The sequence below is a fragment of the Notamacropus eugenii genome, chromosome X, assembly GCF_028372415.1.
Source record: "Notamacropus eugenii isolate mMacEug1 chromosome X, mMacEug1.pri_v2, whole genome shotgun sequence".
Classification (NCBI taxonomy): Eukaryota; Metazoa; Chordata; class Mammalia; order Diprotodontia; family Macropodidae; genus Notamacropus; species Notamacropus eugenii.
The window spans coordinates 87,170,097-87,192,136 of NC_092879.1; the positions used below are offsets into that span (position 1 = coordinate 87,170,097).

The window sequence follows — 22,040 nt, forward strand, 5'->3', positions numbered from 1 at the left end:
GCACAGCTCAGACAGAGCAAGAATAGGCCTTAGGAGACTGAATTGCAGGAGGTTGTTGTGGATTCCAGATTTCTCAGTCTACAAATGCTAAAGACAGCTTCAAAGGTCAGTGGAAAAAGTCTCTCACCAGGCTGAGCAGGGAGTGTGGTCCAGCCCCAGCCCCATCCCTGGCCGAGTCCCAGTCCCAGCCCCAGCCCCAGCCCCAGGGCAACTGTGGCCACTGCTGAAGTGGAGGCTGCTTCTGTGGATCTCCACTTAACAAAGCTCAAAAGTCAAGTTAACTGGCTGGGAAAATGAGCAAACAGGGAAAAAGAAAACAGACTATAGATTCTTACTATCTCTGTAAAGAGGTATTTTCTTATGTCATTGGTGACAAGGAAGAACAAAACATACATCCAGAAGAAGATAACACAGCCAAAGCTCCTACATCCAAAGCCTCTAAGAAAAATATGAATTGGATTCAGAGATCCAAAAAGCCACTGAGGAAAAGAATGCCCTAAAAAGCAGAATGGATCAAATGGAAAAAGAGGTCCAAAAGCTCACTGAAGAAAATAATTCTTTAAAAATTAGAAAGGGAGAGGAAGCAAGGGAGCTCTAGTGACTTGCAGCCTTCGGCTGGCACAGCTCCAGTTCCTCCAAGCTACCCATGAGCACCTCCAGGTGAAATGACTGGAGCATGTCGAACATGGAAAAACACCTGTTTAACCTGAAGTTTGCTGCCAAAGAGCTTAATAAGAATGCCAAAAAAGGTGATAAAGAAGAAAATGCTGAAAAGACCAAGATTAAAAAGACCATTCAGAAGGGCAATACAGAAGTTGCACAAATACATGCTGAAAATGCAATCCAGCAAAAAAACCAAGCAATTAATTTTTTGAGAATGAGTACCCTAGTGGATGCTGTGGCAGCTAGAGTTCAGACAGCCATGACAATGGGCAAGGTAACTAAATCAATGGCAGGTGTAGTTAAATCTGTGGATGCTACATTGAGGAGCATGAACCTTGAGAAGATATTTGCCTTAACAGACAAGTTTGAACACCAGTTTGAAACATTAGAGGTTCAGACACAACAAATGGAAGACACTATGAGCAGCACTACAACCCTAAAAACTCCATGAAAGCAAGCACGTAAGCTCCTTGAAGAAATGGCAGATGAAGCCAGCTTTGATCTCAACATGGAGCTCCCACAGGGTCAGACTGGTTCTGTTGGCACAAGTGTTGCTTCAACAGAACAGGATGAATTATCACAGAGACTTTCCCATCTCTGGGATCAAGTGTAACACAAAGAACTTGATGCTGCTGTTCACTACACTTACTTCTGAAACCTTGTGTGCGTGTGTGTGTGTGTGTGTGTGTGTGTATGTAGATATCTATGGAATACTCTTGGTAGAATAAGATACTTTGGGCTTGTAGTTCTTTACAAATATGATAAGAAGTTTGAGGGAGCTTTCATTCTTATAGGATTTTGTGATTCTGAACAGTAGAGGTTGAAATGTGAAAGATAGCTTTTATAAGTAAGTTGACACTAGAGTTTAACTCATTCTTTTTGAAACATCTTTTAAACACTGAGTCAAAATTTTAGTACCACAATACTTCATCTCCTGTTTAGAATTACTTATTAAGCTGAAACATTTTAAATCACATGTTCTTTTTATCTCCACAGAACTGAGATTTTTTTAAAGTAGGAATGGAATAGGGCAAGGGAATCTCTCTCTCTCTCTCTCTCTCTCTCTCTCTCTCTCTCTCTCTCTCTCTCTCTTTTTCTCTCTGTCTCTTATTGACTCACATAGCCCAATACACATCATTCCCCATTTTGGGATGAACAGTACTGCGTGCATGTTAGTCTGCTTTTAGTCTGTTTTCAAATTTTAAGCTTAAATTACCATAAGCATTTTCACACCATATTCTGACTTTTATTGTCTGTGTGTGTATGTGTATTTGCGTGTTCTCTAAAATCTTCATGAAATAATCATTTTCACCCATTATCAACTAGAAAAAATGACACATTACTTCATTTGCTGGAAAGATTAAGACCCATTCAAATTTGCTGTTTGCAAGATCTAGATAGTGGTTAACTCACAGTCATATCTGGACTTCCATACTTCTCTCTCCAATGAAATGATAAAATTGAGAAAAAAATATTAGAATGGAGCAAATGGAAACTAATGAGTTTAGGAGAAATCAAGAAATTATAAAACAAAACCAAAAGAATGAAAAAATAGAAGACAATGTGAGGTATCTCAATGGAAAAACAACTGACCTGGAAAATAGATCTAGGAGAGATAATTTTAAAATTATTGGGCTTTCTGAAAGCCATAATCAAAAACAGAACCTAGACATCATCTTTCAAGAAATTATCAAGGAAAATTGCCCTGATATTCTAGAACTAGAGGGTAAAATAGAAATAGAAAGAAGTCACCAATCACTTCCTGAAAGAGATCCCAAAAGGAAAATTCCTAGGAATATTGGAGCCAAATTTCAGAGTGCCCAGCTCAAGGAGAAAATAGTACAAGCAGTCAGAAAGAAACAATTCAAGAACTGTGGAAACACAATCAGGATAACACAGGATTTAGCAGCTTTGACTCTAAGGGATCGAAAGGGCATGGAATATAGTATTCCAGAGGTCAAAGCAGATAGGATTAAAATCAATAATCACCTACCCAGCAAAACATAGTATAATACTTCATGGGGGAAAATGGAATTTTAATGAAATAGAGGGCTTCCAAGCACATATACCTTCAAAATAACCAAACTCCAAATAAGCAGAAAAAATGATATTGAAACTTAGAATAGAAATATAACAAGTAGATACCAGAAACTGTGTTGTTCCATCTGGAGTTTTCTTAGCAAAAATACTGGTGAAGTTTACCATTTCCTTCCTTAGCTTTTTGTAAAGATGAGGAAACTGAGACAAACAGTGTTAACTGACTTGCCCAGGGTCACAGCTAGTAAGTGTCTGAGGCCAGATTAGAACTCATGAAAATGAGTCTTCCTGACTCAAGGCTGGGCATTCTAATTACTGTGCCACCTTGCTGTCTCCCTGCCCTCGTGTGCCCCCACCAAAAGACTATATAAATTATAAAATTAAAAGCTGGTTCTTTGAAAAGGCTAAAAAAATAATAATCTTTTAGCAACTTGATTAATAAGTAGCAGAAAATCAACAGAGAATGAATTAGGCAAAATCACAACAAAAGGAGAAGAAATAAAAAGATTATCAAAACCTACCGCACAAAGTTATATGCTAACAAAATTGAGAGCACAAAAGAAATTGATTACCTTCAAAAATATAACACACTCAAATTAAAAGAAAACTAAATAGGTATGGAAAATAGAAATAGAAATTGCTCAAAAAAGAACAATCAAAGATAAATCTCCTAGTTCTTGTGGATTTACAGAAAAATTTTATAACACTTTTTAAGAACAATTAATACCAATACAATGGAAATTATTTTCAAAACCTGAAAGAAAAATACTCTACCAAACTTCTTATATGACACAAATACAGTTCTTATACCAAAACCAGGGAAGGATACAGGACAGAAAAACTACAATCCAACATGTTATGACAATCAATCTAAATTTTTAAATAAAGTGCAGCCAAACAGACTATAGCAATTCATCCAGGAAATCATTCAACAAGGCTGGGTTATTTTATATCAGGGAAGCAATGATGATTCAACATTAGAAAAATAACCAACATTATTAGCCATAATAAAAATAAGTGCAATAAATACCCCCAAAACTTAAAGTACAATAATCATTTATATTAAAAAAAAAACAACAAAAAAGCAAAGTAGAACTGCAGTCCCTGCTTTTCTAAATTTATCTGATGCATGGTAAGTTTTGTTCTAGCCCTTCTTCTTAATTCTTCTTATGCTTTTGCATTTAGGATATGTTTCTTTTAACAATATATTATAGAGTTTGGTTTTCTTATCCATTTTATCAGGTGATTTTTAAAAATTTCATCGTATTGTCTGATCCATTCAAAATTTTTGATATTAATTTTATTTATTTTCAGTGTGCTACAATCACTACCATATAACTTAGATTTTCCTCCCCTCCATTCCCACTCCATCTCCTAAATGGCATACAATTTTACATAGGTTCTACACATACATTCTTATTAAACCTATTTTCACTATAGTCATGCTGTATAGAAGAATTATAATGAATAGGAGAAATCATATAAGAAATCAAAACATAATACAGGAAAAAAATGATCTGCTACATTCTCTGATTGAATTCCATAACTCTTTCTCTGGATGTGGAATGCATTTGGTCTTAAAAGACCATTGGGAATTTTTTAAAGTCCTTGCATTGCAATGAAGTTCCAAGTCTACCAGAAAACCTCTAGCACACTGTGGTTGGTGCTGTGCACAAAGTTCTCCCAATTCTGCTCCTTTCACTCAGCATCAGATCATATAAGTCTTTCCAGGCCTCTCTGAAGTCTTCCTGTTCATTACATTCAAATACCATAATTTATTTAGCCATTCCACAAATGATGGGCATCCCCTTGATTTCCAGTTTTTGGCCACCACAAAGAGGGCTGTTATAAATATTTTTGTATGTATGGGAACATTTCCCATTTTTTATGATCTCTTGGGGATAGAGTCCTAGAAGTGACATTGCTGGGTCGCTTGCTGGATATATTTGTATCTCTTTGGGCATAGTTCCAAATTGCTCTCCAGAATGGTTGGATCAGCTCACAGCTCCACCAACAGTGAATTAATGTTCCAACTCTCCCACATCCTCTCCACGATTTGTCATCTTCCTGTTCTGTCATGTTTGCCAATCTGATAGGTGTGATGTGGTAAATCAGAGTTGTTTTGATTTGCATCTTTCTAATCAATAGTGATTTAGAGCATTTTTTCATATGACTATAGATACCTTTAATTTCTTCCTCTGAAAACTGCCTATTCATATCCTTTGACCATTTATCAATTGGGGAATGACTTGTATTGTTGTACATTTGACTCATTCTCTATATAGTCTAGAAATGAGGCCTTTATTACAGATACTAGCTGCAAAAATTCTTTCCCAGTTTTCTGCTTCCCTTCTAATCTTGGTTTCATCGGGTTTGGTTGTGCAAAAACTTTTCAGTTCAATGTAATCAAAATTATCCATCTTGCACTTCATAATGTTATCTATCTCTCCTTTAGTCAAAAATTCTTCCCTTCCTCATAAATCTGATAAATACACTATTTCTTGCTCCTCCAATTTGTCCATAGAATCGATCTTTATACCTAGATCATGTACCCATTTGGATTTTATTCTTGTGTACAGTGTCAGGCATTGGTCTATGCCTAGTTTCTAACTGTTATCCAGTTTTCCCACCAATTTTTGTCAGACAGTGAGTTCTTATCCCAGAAGCTGGGATCCTTGGGTTTATCAAACAGTAGATTGCTATATTCATTGTCTACTGTGTCTTGAGTACCTAGCATATTCCACTTGTGTACCCTTCTGTTTCTTAGCCAGTACCAAGTGGTTCTGATAAATGCTGCTTTATAATACAATTTGAGATCTGGTAGCACTAGGCCACCTTCCCTAGCATTTCTTTTCATTAGTCCCGTTGATATTCTGGACCTTTTGTTCTTCCAGGTGAATTGTGATATTATTTTTTCCAGCTCTAGAAAATAATTACCTGATAGTTTAATTTGGTATTGCACTAAATAAGTAAATTACTTTAGGTAGAATTGTCATTTTTGTTACATTGCCTCAGCCTATGCATGATCAACTGATGTTTTTCCACTTACTTAGATCTGAGTTTATTTGAGCAAAAAGTGTCTTGTAATTGTGTTCATACAGTCCCTGGGTTTGTTTTGGCAGGTAGATGCCCAGATATTTTATAGTGTCTACTGTAGCTTTAAATGGGATTTCTCCTTCTATCTCTTGCTGTTGGATTTTGTTACTAATATATAGAAATGCAGAAGATTTGTGTGGCTTTATTTTGTAACCTGCAACTTTGCCAAAGTTGTTTATTATTTCAACTAGTTTTTTACTTGAATCTCTGGGATTCTCCAAGTATATCATCATATATCTGCAAAGAGTGATAACCTAGTTTCTTCTTTGCCTATTCTAATTCCTTCAATTTCTTTATCTTCACTAATTGCTATAGCTAATATTTCCAGTGCTATGGTACTAGAAAATTAATTATTACGGAATAATAGTGGTGATAATGGACATCCTTGTTTCACCCCTCATCTTATTGGAAATGCATCTAGCTTATCTCCATTGAATATAATGCGTGCTGAAGGTTTAGGGAGATGTTGCTTATTATTTTATGGAAACTTCCCTTTATTCTTATGCTCTCCAGTGTTTACAATAGGAATGGGTGTTGTATTTTGTCAAAAGCTTTTTCTGCATCTATTGAGATAATCATGTAGTTTTTGTTAGGTTTGTTTTTGATATGATCAATAATGCTAATAGTTTTCTTAATATTGAACCAGCCCTGCATTCCTTATATAAATCCTACCTGATCATAATGTATTATTCTCATGATTATTTGCTTTATTATTTTTGCTAAAATCTTATTTAAAATTTTTGCATCTATATTCATAAGAGAATTTGGTCTATAATTTTCTTTCTCTGTTTTGTCTCTTCCTGCTTTAGGCATCAACACCATGTTTGTATCATAAAAAGAATTTGGGAGGACTCCTTCTTCCCCAATTTCTCAAATAGTCTATATAGTACTGGAATTAACTGTTCTTTAAATGATTGATAGAATTCACTTCTAAATCCATCTGGCCCTGGAGATTTTTTCCTAGAGATTTCATGGATGACTTGTTCAATTTCTTTTTCTGAGATGGGGTTCTTTAAGTATTCAACTTCCTTTTCTGTTCATCTGGGCAATTTATATTTTTAAAAATACTCATCCATCTCATTTAGATTGTTGAATTTATGGGCATAAAGTTGGGCAAAGTAATTTCTAATTATTGTTTTAATTCCCTCCTCATTGGAGGTGAGTTTACCCCTTTCATTTTTGATACTGGAATTTGGTTTTCTTCTTTCTTTTTTTAAAATCAAATTGATGAAAGGTTTATCAATTTTATTAGTTTTTTCATAAAACCAACTATTTTATTTATTAGTTCAATAGTTTTCTTAATTTCAGTTTTACTAAACTCTCCTTTGGTTTTCAGTATTTCTAATTTGGTATTTACTTGGGGATTTTCAATTTGTTCTTTTTCTAGCTTTTTCAGCTGCATGCCCAAGTGATTGATCTCCTCTTTATTTTATTTATGTAGGCATTCAAAGATATAAAAGTTCCCCTAAGAACTGCTTTTGCAGTATCCCATAAGATTTGGTAGGTTGTCTCATTATTGCCATTCTCTAGAATGAAGTTGTCTATTATTTCTATGATTTGTTGTTTAACCCACTCCTTCTTTAGGATTAGATTATGTTAGTTTCCAATTAATTTTTGCTTCATGTTTCCATGGCCTTTTATTGCATGTATTGCAAAATTTTTATTGCATTATGATCTGAGAAGGATGCATTGTCTATCTCTGCCTTTCTCCACTGGACTGTGAGGATTTTATGCCTTAGAGCATATTTTTGCCCATAGAGTCTATTTTTGTATATGTGCCTTGTACTGCTGAGAAAGACATATAATCATTTCTTTCTCCATTAAATTTTCTCCAGAAATCTATCATATCTACCTTATCTAGAGTTTTATTAACCTCCTTAACTTCTTTCTTGTTTATTTTGAGGTTGGATCTATCAAGTTCAGAGAGGGGGAGTTTGAGGTCCCCCATTAGTATAGTTTTGCTGTCAGTTTCTTCCTGCAACTCCCCCAACCTCTCCTGTAAGAATTTGGAGCATATTTATTCAGTAATGGTATTGCTTCCTTCTCTATGGTGCCTTATAGCAGGCTATAGTTTCCTTCCTTACCTCTTTTGATTAGATCTATTTCTGCTTTTGCTTTGTTTGAGATTAGGATTGCTACCCCTGCTTTTCTTACATCAGCTGAAGCACAATATATTCTGCTCCAATCTTTTAGTTTTGACTTGCCTAGTTCTAATTTTTATCAAATTGTTTTCTTCAGTTAACTTTTGAATCTCCTTTTCCATCTGTCCAATTATTCTTTTTAAGGTATTATTTTGTCCAATTACTTTTTGTACTTTCTTTTCCATTTGTTCAATTTTCCTTTTTAAGGAGCTGTTCTCTTCAGTGAATTCTTTTTTCATACTTAAAATCATTGGCCAGTTTTTCTTCTATTTCCGCCTTCAGCTCTTCCAGGAGAGTTGTTTGTGAATGGGAGCAGTTCATAGCCCCTTCTGAAGTTTCAGATGGGAGTATGGTCTCAGTACTGACCTCTTTGGTATTCGTGTTTTGGTCCCTGTCCCCATAGAAAGATTCTATGGTCTTTTCTTTCCTCCTTTACTTCTTGCTCATGATGGTGAGGCTTTGTGTGTTGTGGTCTCTGACTCCTTCAATTGAAGCTGGAGAACCTGGTGTTGAACTGACTAGTGTGAAAAAGCTAAGGGCAGGTGCCTTTTTTTCTTTTTATTTTGTGTTTCCCCAGATCAACCTTGGGGCTAGCTTGTTAAGTGTGCAGAGGGGTTATCTGGTCCCTGGAGATCTCCTCAGCTGAGCTAGAGCAAAGGCAGGCTCAGTACTTGGTGATCCTTGCTGCCTTATTGTCTTCCAGTTTCACCTGGAGTGCTTAGGCACACCTGGGTCCTAGTGTGAGTTTCCACCCCACACCGCACCCCTGCCTCCTGGTTTGCCTCCACCACAGTAAGAGGAATCCTCCTTAGCTATTTTCCTAGCCTCAGGAGCTACGAGACTGTTTGCCCCTTCTGCTGATCCCATTGATTCAGGATTTTTCTGGGGAAATATTTTATGGTTCTTTCTAGGTCAACAAGGGGAGGGGGAGAGAACATTTACTGATCACTCCACCATTTTGGCTCCCAGAAGTTCATGTAGGTGACTTACAGATGTTTAATCTGTGGGCTGAAAGTCTCAGGAGCCACTGTGGCTGATACATGGGGCTCAGAGGCTGTCACTCATTTGGTTCCACTGGTCTCCCACCCTGGGCTGCCAGTCAGGGGTTCTGCCGTGCTCCCCCTGGCTCAGGCCATCCCTGGGGGTTTCCTGTTCAGATGTGCTACAGCAAGATGTGCTGTGCCGTGTGCTGTGGGCTCACCCCTACAGAACAGGTCCTTTCCATCGACCTTTCAGTCTGTCCTGGTCTGTGAATCTGCCACAGTCTGTCTCCTATTGGATTCTGCACCTCCAAAATTTGGTCAGTTCTCTTTCTAGAGGTATCTGAAGGAGTTTGTCTAAGAGCTTAGGTGAGCAGTTGCTCTCACTCTACTATCTTGGCTCCAATCCCCCCCCCCCTCCCATTTAAAGTTATAGGAGTTAGCTTTATATTTTCCTCCTGATTTATGTTTCTACTGTTGCTTTTTTCTGAATTAGGAATTTTTTCTTCCTTTTTAAAGACAATACTCTGTCTTTATGCCTACAGAATGGAGGGATCATATTTAATATCATAAAAAGAATCTATATAAAACCCAAACCAAATATCATATGGTAAGCAGAAACAGTAGCAGTTCTCCCAATAAATAAAGGAGTAAAGCAAGAATATTCACTTTCCCCTCTATTATTTTATATAATTCTAGAAATTCTAGCAAAGGAAATCAGACAAGGGAAATAAATGAATGGTAAATAGACAAGCCAAGACTAGATGAAACTACTTGATAATACAACATTTTACTAAGAAAATACTAGATAATCAGCAAAGATGCTCATTGAAACAACTAATAGCTTCAGCAAAGTTTCAGGCTACAAAATCATCCCCCAAAATCAACAGCATTTTCAAGAGGCAGTAACATAAAGGAAAATCTCCCTCAAAACAACATCAAAAAGATTAAAAAAAAAAAAAGATATGTGGAGAGCAATCTACCAAAGCTTGGGAAACACTTGCACAGATTCTGTTACAAAGTGTTCCTCAGTGACATATAAAACAAGCTAATAGCTGGAGGAAAGTTTACTTCAATCTGTGCCATTAAAATAAAAACAACAATCTTACTGAAGATCATTTACAGTTTAAATTCTATCCTAATCAACTACGCAAAAAGATATTTTAAAGAATAAGGTAAAATAAGAAAACACATTCAGATTTAAAAAAGATCTTAAATATGGAGGGAAATAATAAAAATAGGTACGAATGAATGAGGAATAAGTCCTCTGGCCTTCAGACACCACTTGGTGTTGTTAAAAAAAAAAAAAAAAGAGAGAGAGAGAGCCCTGGGCTTGGAAGCAGGAAGACTCCTTTCCCTGAGTTCAAATGTGGCCTCAGAGACTTGCTAGCTGTGTGACCCTGGGCAAGTCACTTCACCCTGTTTGCTTTAGTTTACTGATCTTTATTCCAGAGCTAGGCATATGCCCAAAAGAAATCACTGAGAAGAAGTTCCCATATACACTAAAATATTTATAGCAGCACTCTTAGTGGTAGCAAAGACCTAGAAACAGAATAGATGCCTATCAAATGGGGAATGACTAAGCAAATTTTGGTATATGAAAGTAATGGAGTAGTACTGTGCTGTGAGAAATGGTAAATGTGATGAATACAGAGAAACTTGGAAAAATGTAAATGAATTGATATACAGTGAAGTATGGCCAGCTATGTTGTACAGTGTTTAGAGTAGTGGCACTGGAATGGAGACCCATCTTCATGAGTTCAAATCTGATTTCGAACCCTTACTAGCTGCATGTCCCTGGGCAAGTCACTTCAACCTGTTTGCCTCAGTTTCCTCATCTTTAGAATGAGCTGGAGAAGGTAATGGCAAACCACTGCAGTATCTTGGCCAAGAAAACCTCATATGGGGTCATACCAAGTCTGACACAACTGAAAAATAACTGAACAACTAAAGAGTGAAGTTAGATGAAGATGAAACAGAAATACACATAATAATTAACAACAAAACAATCGCACAAAACAAAGCAAAGTAAATGTTTCAAAACTACAAAGGACAAACATGGCTGCAAAGAAGGCATCCGTGAAGACACCTCCTTGTTCTCTTCAGCAGAGGAGAGAGCACCATGGATATAGAACAATTCATAGGTTTTCAGGTGTTTTTGATTATGCTATTTTAAATTTTTTTTCTTTATTTATTAAAAATATTCTTTGTTTTATGGCATTTGTCTCTAGGAAAAGTCTGGGAAAGAGAAACGGGGAAACTGAACTGATACAAAAACAAAAGATATCAAAAATTATTTAAAAAAGAAATACTTTTTTAAAACAATGTACTAGTATATATTGGTTCACATTCCTAACTCTTCATAGTAAATGAAAAGTTGTTGAATGACAAGTTCGAGCACTCTTGGGAAAAAGGCTGCACCAGAAAAGGAAAACAGAAATGGCACCAAAACAGGGAGAATGATGACGCAGATCTAGCAGGACTGAATTGTGAAGGGGAAATATTGTTGGGCCTGAGAAAGTGAAAGACAATAAGGATTAAAGCTAAAGAAGGGCTGGAGAAGGAGGTGCAAGAAGAGGAAAGATTTGAGCAAAAGACACTGAGGAGAAGATGAGGCAAGGGGGCAGGGAGACAAGAGAAGCTCAATTTTCTGTGGTGGTCATAGTACAAAGAAAGTGAGGAGAATGACAACTGGAGAAGTGAAGAAGCCCCCAAGGACAATTCTACAGAAGACCTGCAAGCATGGAAGGTAAAGGACTGAGAATTTCAATTCCACCAAACATGGAAAATAGGGAAAACTGTGCAACCAACTGCAAACTGAACGATGTTTCTCATTTCTGCTGTGGCCAAGTAACTGCTTTCTATAGTCAAAGCCCAGGTTGGCCTCTTTTATAGAAGGGAATGGAAAGAGAATACAGGCCCAACTCTTCACTCTCCAGTTTATCATGGGGAATGAAGCATTTCTTAAATGCACACGCATGCATGTGCACACACACACACACACACACACACACACACACACACACACACACACACACACTCAAGCATGCAGGCACAGGAATTCAGCAAGCATAAACAAAGAAAGAGCATGATCTGAAGCCACAAAGGATAATCTTGATCCATGTCAGGATGGATGTTGAAGAGTAGATGAAAAGAAAGAGAAAGAAGGAAAGGGAAGGGTCAGGGAACACTTGGAGCTAAGCACCACATGTGAGATTTTCCCCAGTTCAGGTGTGGATCCAAAAGAATTCTGATATGAGAAATCATTGAGTAAGGGTAAGGGAAATAAAAGAAAAGTTATGGGACTCGACCTTCTGTTGGGAAAAAAAAACGATAGAGAGGTGCTGTTTTCCTGTTTTCTGACACCTTCCTCCTCTGCATTCACTCTATGATGTAGCTGTATTGATCCAACTCTATCTCCAAAATACTTTGCAATGGCCTTCCGCCTCACCTCTGCCTCTTTGTTTCCCTAATTTCCTTTAAGATTCAGCCTTTCCTGGTTGCCCCAGTTGCTAATGTCTTATGAGTATACATGTGTAGCCTATATCACATTACATGTCACCTTGGGAAGGGGGAAGGGTGGGACGAGGAAAAATTTAGAACTCAAAATCTTATGAAAGCAAATGTTGAAAACTAAAAATAAATGCATTTTAAAAATTAAGTTAAATTTAAAAATTAAATTAAATTTTTTTAAAAAAAATTCTAGGCCTGGAGTGGGGAGCCTGCACCCTCAAGGCCACATGTGGCCCTCTAGGTCTTCAAGTATGGCCCTCTGACGACATCCAGACTCCACAGAACAAATCCCCTTAATAAAAGAATTTGTTCTGTGAAACTTGGACGCAGTTAAAAGGCCATACCCAAAGACTTAGAAGCCACATGTGGCCTCAAGGCTGTTGGTTCCCCACTCCTGTGACAAATAAAGGAACACCTGTCAGATTTGTGAACTATTCTTTTTAAGTCTTTAAAGGTAAAATTTACCTCATTTACGAAATGCAAATTAATCAAGAAAATTAGAGTCATAGAATTTTAAAGTGCCAGAGCTAGAAGGAAATTGAGAGATCATTTAATTAAATTCCATCATTCTACATTAAAAAATATAGGACTAAAAAGAAAGAAAAAGTACTTTGAATGAAATCACCTTGCAAAGCTAGAACCAGAAACTGGATGAATTACCTGATTTTTAGAACAATGTTCTTTCTATTATATCACATTACTATTAGGAAAGGGAGAGAAATTAGTGGGACAATTTAATTTTTATACACTAGAAAACAGAATCCAGAATTTAAAACTATAGTTTCTCAGGTAAAATCCAAGGCTTCTTAACCAAATATTTACCACTGCCTCACTAACTCTCCTCTTCACTCCACAACCCAAAGAGGTAATAAATATAGAGGATCATAGGTTTGGGGCTGGAAAGGACCTTGGAGTCCACCTAGTCCAACCCTTGAGGAAACTGAGGCCTGGAGAGGGGAAGTGGCTCCCCCATGGTCACACCCAAACCCAGCCCTCATTCTACCACACCATGCTACCTCCACTATTTGGATTATGCATTACTAAGTTAATACAAATTACAAGGCTAGTCTTTGGGTCTAACATATCAAAGACTTTTGCAAATATTCAATTTCAATCATATCCTAGCTTGCCAATTTCTACAGAAAACACAATGCCAGCAGGTCTAAAACTGTGTATTTTCATAAGTGACATAATTTAACACCTGCCATTTACATTTATCATCTTCTCAAAGGAACAATGATATCAACAAGTGAAAATTCATTCTCTTCCCCACTCCTAGAATCCGTTATTTCACTATTGGAACTTCTGCCTTCTAGTGACACAGATCACCAGCCCCCCCTATAATTCAGGGAAGTATCCTCAAGAGGTACTTGAGAATTAGTGATCCTGGGGGTCAACCAAATAATGAGCCTCTTCAAACTTATTAGGTTGGTGCTCACATTATAGACTATTGGCCATTGCTCACTTTGGCAGGGCCTGTCAATGCTGTTGTCATAACCATGAACTGAGGGTTACCTCCACACTATAGTGAGACACTGAAAGTGCCAATGTCAGTGGAGGATCTATAATGTTGTGATGGCTTAATAGTTTGTAAAAAAAAAGGATTATACTAAACACTGAGGATGCAGTGGGGAGGAATAAGGTAAGGAAAATTGTGATTAATATATTTATACAACCCATTCATTCAAAGATATACAATAATATCATTTAATTGACTTTACTTTCTTTTGTGGTACACTTTTGAATATGTAATTTTGTGGTTTAGTATTTTTTCAGTTGTGTCCTACTCTTTGTGACCTCTTGTAGAATTTTCTAGGCAAAGATACTGGACTGGTTTTCTATTTCCTTCTCCAGCTCATTTTAAAGATGAGGAAACTGAGGCAAACAGGGTTAAATGACCTACTCTAGGAGTCAGACAGCTAGTCAGTATCTGAGGCTGGATTTGAAGTCAGGTTTTTCTGACTCCACGTCCAGGACTCTACCCACTCTGAACTTGTCATTTTAATACCCACAACTTTTATCATCTATATTCCTAATAAAATGGAAGCCCAGAGATTTTTATAATTTCACTCCCACACAAGAAATTAGGTCTCCTCTTGTTCAATTTTCTAATGAATTAAGAAGTAGCATGCAATCAAGGGTGTAGAAATTGATTGCTGATAATAGAGTCTCTAATTCAACTGCTTTCTTTTGACCATAAGCATGTTTCTTGATGTGAAGCTTCTTTATATAATTAATTATGCTACTTGTCTTGTATTATTTTTAAATGATGGTATTTATCTCAATGGAACAAAAAGCTAAAGTTCTATGCCCCCTGGGTGTAAATATATGAATATTCTTGTTAATATAAATTTTCTTGATGTGACAATATCATACCATATCAGAAATAGAATAAAGTAGTTATTTGAAAATGATCATTTATTTAGAATATGAAAATAAATCTTACTACATGGTGAATCTAATTGCCTACAGGAAGGTTTGAATAATTAGACAAAGAATTTTTTTTTTCCTTTTTGACCAAGCTCCAAAAGCAATTCATTCTATGAGGATCATCCAGGCAGAAAACTAATTAAACCAGACACTTAAGAGTACCTTCCTAATATATATAAAAACCTCCCTCTTTTGTTATCTATATGAACATAAGGAAAAGAGAGAATGACATAATAATATAAGAAAGAAAAAGAAAAGACTATAGAACTAGGGAGCATATGAGTATCTAAAATCTCCGTCATTAAGCCAATTCACCTGCCAGATTGAACATGATGAATGGGGAAACAATCAGCTTTAGAAAACCTGTAACCATTGGTTAAATTAGAACACGATGAGAAGACTTCCTAGGAAAACAATTTCATTCTTCTATAGGAAATTAAAAAAAATATTTATGAATTTTATAATTCACAGAAAAATAGAACTTTCCTAGGTCTTTCTGTTTGAAAATATCTATTACCATAATAATCACAAGAGGGGAATAGGTGTCATTAATGGCATGGTTTTTCATCAGAAAGGAGTTAGAAAAAATAACGCCCATACAGTAAATCTGAGACGAAAGTTTGAGAAATGGAATTTAGGTTTCCTTATTACCCAGGCAGCGAACTGGTCACCTGATCCTACTGATTTACTAAGTTTTCCAATGACTGTTTCATTAGACTAGAAAAAAAAACAAACTTATTAGCCAGCAATGGAGTGGTCCCTGTCATCCTTCCTGAAGTTTATTTGTTGGTGGTGTAGTTGTACACCTTAGGGGTGGAGAGCAAGATGTGAATGAAATAATGGAGGTCCATATTATTAATAATTACTTGCCATTTAGTTGGGGTAGGGAAAGTTGATCCCCTTTACAATACTAGCCACAGTGAGACACATTACCTTGACACATTTGCTTGGAAAGTAGCAAGGAAGGGCAAGAGGAGCCCACAAAGTATGTGCAACAATTACAATTTCCATAGCCTTTTAAGATTGTGAGACATTTCACATCAATTTCTCCATTTGTACCAAAAAACAAGCTTGTAAAGAAAGTATTATGGGGATTACTAGACTGAATTTACACATGAGGAAACTGAGTCTCTGAGGTCAAACTGCCACCCAGGATTGGGAATCTACCCCTCCTGGGGTGGGGATGAGGATGGGGGCTGGCTGTAGCAGTAAAAAGATGGACCAAAGGGGAGGTCATGGCTACCTGGCAAGCAGCTAAGCTTCTGGATTTCTTTGCTAATGATACAGTGAATGGGGCACTAGGTTTGGATTCAGGAAGACCCAGGTTCACTGCAGTAGATGGCTTCCAAGGTCCTTTCCAGCTATACATTTATAATCCAATGGGAACAGACATGTCAGACACTCTTATTTAGGGCTACCTACATGTTTCCAGTGCTCAGGTGACTTGGGAAAATCACTAAAGGGGAAAGAGAGAGGCTCAGTAGCTTGAGAAAAGGGCCTTAAGGAATGGAGGGAATACAGGTGGATTCAGGGCTCCAGAAGTTCAGGGTTTTCCTCCCAAATGTTGACTCAGCCCTTTAGCTTCCTTACTATGGCCAACCTGCAGTCAATTCTGCTTTTTGTATGGGAGTAGGTGTGAATCTAGTTGTTCGCTTCCACAGCCAAGGGTCATTGACTGGCCTGGGAGGGAAGGAAAGTCTCCCACAGATAGAACAATTGTGCTAAGTGGCTTCCCAGCAGGGTTCTGCTCAGTCTCCTCCACTTTCCCTTTTGGCTGGGGTGAAGGCAGAAAGTGAAAGTGAGGTGGCCGCCCTTTTACTATTCTTGTTCTTACTCCCATTAAATTCATGAGTGGCTTTAGACCTTATGTTCTTTGCATGGGATTCCCTAATAAGGTTAGAAATGTCAGAGATCTTTCCCAGCCTAGGTCACTTTCATAGGTAAGACAAAAGAGCACCACATATCCTGAGGGTTTCAGACATGAGGTTAGGGCTTGATAAGTAAGCTCTTGGCATCAATACCTTCTGTAGGAAATCTCTAATTTGAAAAACATTCCGAGAGAGAGAGAGAGAGAGAGAGAGAGAGAGAGAGAGAGAGAGAGAGAGAGAGAGAGAGAGAGAGAGAGAGAGAGAGAGAGAGAGATCACATGAAAGGAAAATAACACTGAAAAATCCCATGTTCAGGAAATGCATTTTGCAAGTTCCAAGCCTTTTCAGACATGAGTCCAGACAAGGGAAAAGACTTTTAAATTTAGGACTGGGAAAATATTTTGTCAGACACAACCAGAAGGTGTCCTGAGAAGGGCCTGGACTCCAAGTTCTACAATCCCTTGAAGGTCCTGGGGACTTTTGGCTTGGGTGGGATTTTCTAAAGGTAGCCATAATACCCAGGATTTACTTGAGAGGGCTGCCTAGCCTTGCTTTGTTTGGGCCAGAGGTCAGGTGTGGGCACCAAAGGTGGAAACCTGAGGCACCCTTACATTGTACTATGAGAGATACATTCACACCAGGGTACACGTCACCACTGGGTCTAGCCAGGGGGAAGCAGTCACTAGTGGGTGAGAGTCTGAAGGACAACCCAGCCACCATCCCATCAGGTCTCAAAAACTTTTTCTGAGAGAACTGGGGTCAATGACCTTGGAAATGAATGTCCCTCAAGCTCTCGAAGGCCACCGCGTGCGGAGGCCTGAATGCCACCACCAACAGCCAATTGCTGACCCGGAGAGCCTGCGATGGGCTTGGCGTCCTCCTTGTCAGCCTATCAGAGGGCAGCCACCAAGCGGTCGCTGTCCCGCACTTGGGGGCTGGGGTGCAAGGCCTCCAGCCATCGAGGCCTCATCATGCACCCCAGCCCCACCAGTAAGGGAGATGGACCAAGGAGATGGTGCGAGGCGGATAGGGAGGTGGCAGCCGCCTTCGTGAGGCAGCTCCATCTGGCCTTGAGCAGGGAGGGGGCCCGGAGCTACCGCCCAAGTTGGCCTGGGCAGGAGGAGGAGGAGGAGGAGGAGGAGGAGGAGGAGGAGGAGGAGGAGGAGGAGGAGGAGGAGGAGGAGGAGGAGGAGGTCGAGCCTTTGGCCTTGGCCAGGGCCCCAGGCAGCCCCAGTGAGGCAGAGAAGAGTGAGCTCGGGGCTCAGGCAGCAGTGGCAGCAGCAGCAGCAGCAGCAGCAGCCGCCGAGGTAGCAGCAGTAGCAGCAGTTGGGGAAGGAGCAGCGGAGGCCGAGGCTGAGGCGCCGGCCTTGGCCCACGACATCGCCCTGGAGGACGACCGGATGGAGCTGGAGGATGAAGGCGACGCCATGGAGGAGGAGGAGGCCGGCGACGCAGCCGCCTCGAGCCGCGGGCCCCAGCCCCTGGTCGACGACCAGGGTTTCCAGGAGGGGGAGGAGGAGATCGGCCTGGAGGAGGAGGGCGAGCGGGTGGCGGCGGCGGCTGCCGCGGCCCCCTTCCCCCGGCGGCTGCCCTTGGAGGGGGCGTTTGGTGGGGGTGGGGGCGTCCGCGGAAGCGGAGGAGGGGATGGCGGCCCCGGCCCCTTGCTGTTCTCGGCTGGGCTCGGGGTCCCTCCTCTCGGGGGGGCGGCCTCCTGGCTAGCCCAGGGCCAGGGGGGCGCCCCCTACGCCGGGCCCCGGGGACCCCACTGGAAGCGAGGTGTCAAGAGGCCTCGAGAGGAGCAGAGCCGCGGCTTCACCAACGGCTTGGAAGGCAATCAGTTCGAGCCGGTGCAGCCTGCCGCGCCCCCTCGGCAGGCGCCCCAGGGCCCAGCGCTGCCCCTGCCAGCCCTGGCACCGGACGAGCCGCCCCGCGAGCCCTCGGCTTTCGGGCTGGGGAGGAGAATGCGCCTGGTGCCGCTGGGCAACCGCGGCCCCAACTAGGAGCGAGCGCCGCAGGAGGAGATCGCGATTGCAGGTGAGCCCAAGCCTGCCCCGGGCGCTCCCCATCCCGGAGAGGGACCGAAGGCGGGGTGCATGGGGGGCAGTCGGGGACAGCAACGGGAGGGGGGAAATGACTGAGAAGGGGTGGGGGAGGGAGAGAGAGGGAAGCCGTGAAGGGAGGAGGGATTGAGAGGAAGGGAGAAAAGAGAGGGGAGGGGGTGGGGGAGGGAAGGGAGAGGGAAAAGGGAACGGATGAGATAAGGTGCCCCCCCAAACCCCCTGCCAAGGCTTCAGGTAGAAGGTAGTTCAAATACAGTTTGATTTGGATGGGGCATTAGAGCCTCTAGCCCAACGGGGAAAAAGGAAAAAAAAAAACAAAACTCGGACATAGGGAAGGGAGGAGACATTATCTAGATCAATTGTATAGGCAGATGGTTGAGCGAAGATTAAAAATCATCGTATTTTAATCCAATATTCTTTAGTACTGCCCACTACTTACTTCCTGGTGGAAGAGAGTATTTTGCAAAAAAAAAAAAATATTAAATGTAAGCTTTTATTATAATTCATTTTGCCCCCTCTGGAAATGAATAACCACTTGCTTAAAAATGCTCTACAGGTAATTCCTGTAGGGAATACAAGGGAGGGGTCCCTTTCAACAATGAGATTTTACAGCTCTGTGATATTCATTTAAAGGCCCCTCCACATTCTACGGTGCCATTTTATGCCTTTAAGTGTAAATCTGACCTTTCTGCTTTCAATAGACTCTTGACTGGCCTATTAGTGTGGCGTAGCAGATTCAGATATAAAAGGATAGACTACATACTCTTAGCTATATCTGCTTATTTCAATAATCTTTTTTCTCTGCCAATTACAAAAATTATATGCATCATTTGAATAAACGGGCAATTACTTAATTCAGATCTATGCACACTAGTGTATTCGTACATTTGGAGAGAACCTAGAAATATAGTTCTTCCCATAAAATCTGAACAGTTGACTCTTTTCCCTACAATCTAGGTATTTTAGGGAACAATATGGATTTAGGATGTTCTTGATTTTTCTCTGTGAATTTCCGAATTAGAGTATAAGGCCCTATTATCACAAAAATCACTGTAAACATAGTTTGCTGAAATGGGATTTTGACCACGTACATGAATGCAGAATTTAACAATTTGATATTTTAATACAGATAATGTGAAGAAAGATGACAGCAGAAAGGTTTCAAAAGAAGATCTTCTTCCAAGGCCCTGCCATACTACATTGTTGCTTACTTTAAAAGAATATTTGAAAAAAAATAAAATTGAAAGTCAAAATACTGATTCAGCCTGTTATTTGCAAAAAATAAATAGAGAATGGTAGAGAAAGCATTATTTTGCAGACATTTCAGCATGTGTGCTGAAATGTATGAATATATGTATAATATACAGATATATGTTTATATGTGATTAATAAGTAATATAATAAATTCTCATTTCTCTAGAATCAAAGTGAGAACAAAAATCCTAGTAAATTGAAGAAAAAGGCATATGGTACATATTCTAACAGAAGTACTATCAAAGGTTTCTTGAAGTTCAAGCTCCAAATAATAATTTGACATAAAGAACATCGATAGATGGTGATAGATTGTTAAGAATTAGTAATGCTTAAGCAAGTGGGTAACTTGCCTCTCCAACTGTCATTACTATTTAAATTTATTCCCAGCCATGAATAATACAAGATTTTGGTAATAAATAGCTTCCTTTTAGTACCAAATCACAATTCCTGTTTCACTTGCACAATACCTGTACAATACTCTCCTTTAGATCATCTAGTTTCTGTTTGAAGAACTGGAGCTTACTATATTTCTGAGCTACAACTATTGGAAGATTTGCTTTATATCTAGGCAAAATCTGCCACTTTGCACCTTCTACCAATCAGTTCTAGTTCTGCTCTGTAGAGCCTATTGAGACAAAGATCATTCTTTTTCTTTAAGGAACTACTTTAATCCTCAATGACAGGTGTAAGGTCCTTTCTCAAAAGTCTGGTCTCTAGGCTAAATATGCCCAATTCCTTCAACCCAAATTCAATTTGCCACAATTTCAAGGCCCTTTACTGTGATAATCATCCTTCTCTGAATGTATTCCAGTTTCTCCACATTTTTAAAATTAATTCCTAGAGTAATACTTTATATTCCAGATACAGTAAAGGCAGTATTCAGCACCATGATCTTCATAATTGTCAAAAGTATGCCTCTATTAATGCAGCCTAATAATAACATTACAAAATCTATTAGCGTGCCTTTTGGGGATGCTATGTCACAGTTTTGACTCCACATCTTTTCATACACACTGTTGTCTAACTTTCAGATTTGGCAACTGAGAGATCACTGGTAACTCCAAAGAGAGCAGTATAAGTGGAGTGATAAGGTCAAAGGCCAGGGGTTGCAAAGTGCTGAAGGGTGGTGAGTGAGGTGAAGTGAAGGCAGCTTGTGTGGATGGTTCTTTTCAAGGAGTTTGAGAAAGGAGATATTTATGACAATGATCTGAGGGGTTGGAAGACTTTAGACTAGGGCTTAGAAGGCAGTAGGAAAAGAGCTGGTTAACAGAGAAAGATTTAAGAGAGGGAGGATGATTGTAGATGCAATCTGTAGAAAAAGAAGAGGTAATGAAATCCAGTGCACATGCAGAGGAGCTGACCCTGGCAAGAAAGGCTACTTCACTACTAAAGACAGCATAAGAAGAAAATGAAAGATGTCAAGGAGCTTTGAGTTGAGGAGAACAGAAGGGGGAACATATAGAATGACTTCAATTTGAGCTTATCCAGCCCAACCCCTTTATTTTATAAAGGAGGAAACCACCTGAAAGAAGTTACTTTTCTGAGATCAGTTAGGCAACAAATAGTCAGGATTCAAACCAAGGTCCTTTGACTCTAGATTCTGTCTTACCCTGTCATCTTCATTTCCACTGGACCACAAAATCTTGAAAGAACTGTGCAATTTTCAAAATGCAATCGAGTCTATTCTCTTCTTTCTATTTAATCATGAGTATAGGTCACTGTTCATCTGTGGTGCCTGTATTTATTGTAACTTGGTTATACTTGGTTAGGGTCATTTGCTTTTAAATGCCTAAAGACCTCACTGAAGTTATGCCTTCTTTTAAAATCAGATAAGTATGCCAAAGCAATTACATGAAGGTATTCCAAAAGTAAGAGATGTAGAGCAGAGTCTATGTCTGAATCTGTGGAAACTAAGTAATGACTATTGAAGAGCAATCTAAGACTCTGTCTTTAATAAGATTAGAGATGTAAACTGAACCAAAGATAGCTTCTACCAAT

The 22,040-nt window shown here is 39.4% G+C and overlaps 1 protein-coding gene and 1 pseudogene across 1 annotated transcript; both read left to right on the forward strand.

The window, feature by feature from the left end:
* The first annotated feature begins 676 nt into the window (after positions 1–676).
* LOC140515675 (charged multivesicular body protein 1B2-like) lies at positions 677–1,338 on the forward strand (annotated as a pseudogene).
* A 16,253-nt stretch (positions 1,339–17,591) lies between these two features.
* Positions 17,592–20,041, forward strand: LOC140516378 (uncharacterized). Its single transcript, XM_072627325.1, has 2 exons — positions 17,592–18,762; positions 19,918–20,041. Exon 1 carries the CDS (start codon positions 17,592–17,594, stop codon positions 18,726–18,728), a length of 1,137 nt encoding a protein of 378 aa, XP_072483426.1. The 3' UTR covers positions 18,729–18,762; positions 19,918–20,041.
* Positions 20,042–22,040: the final 1,999 nt, after the last annotated feature.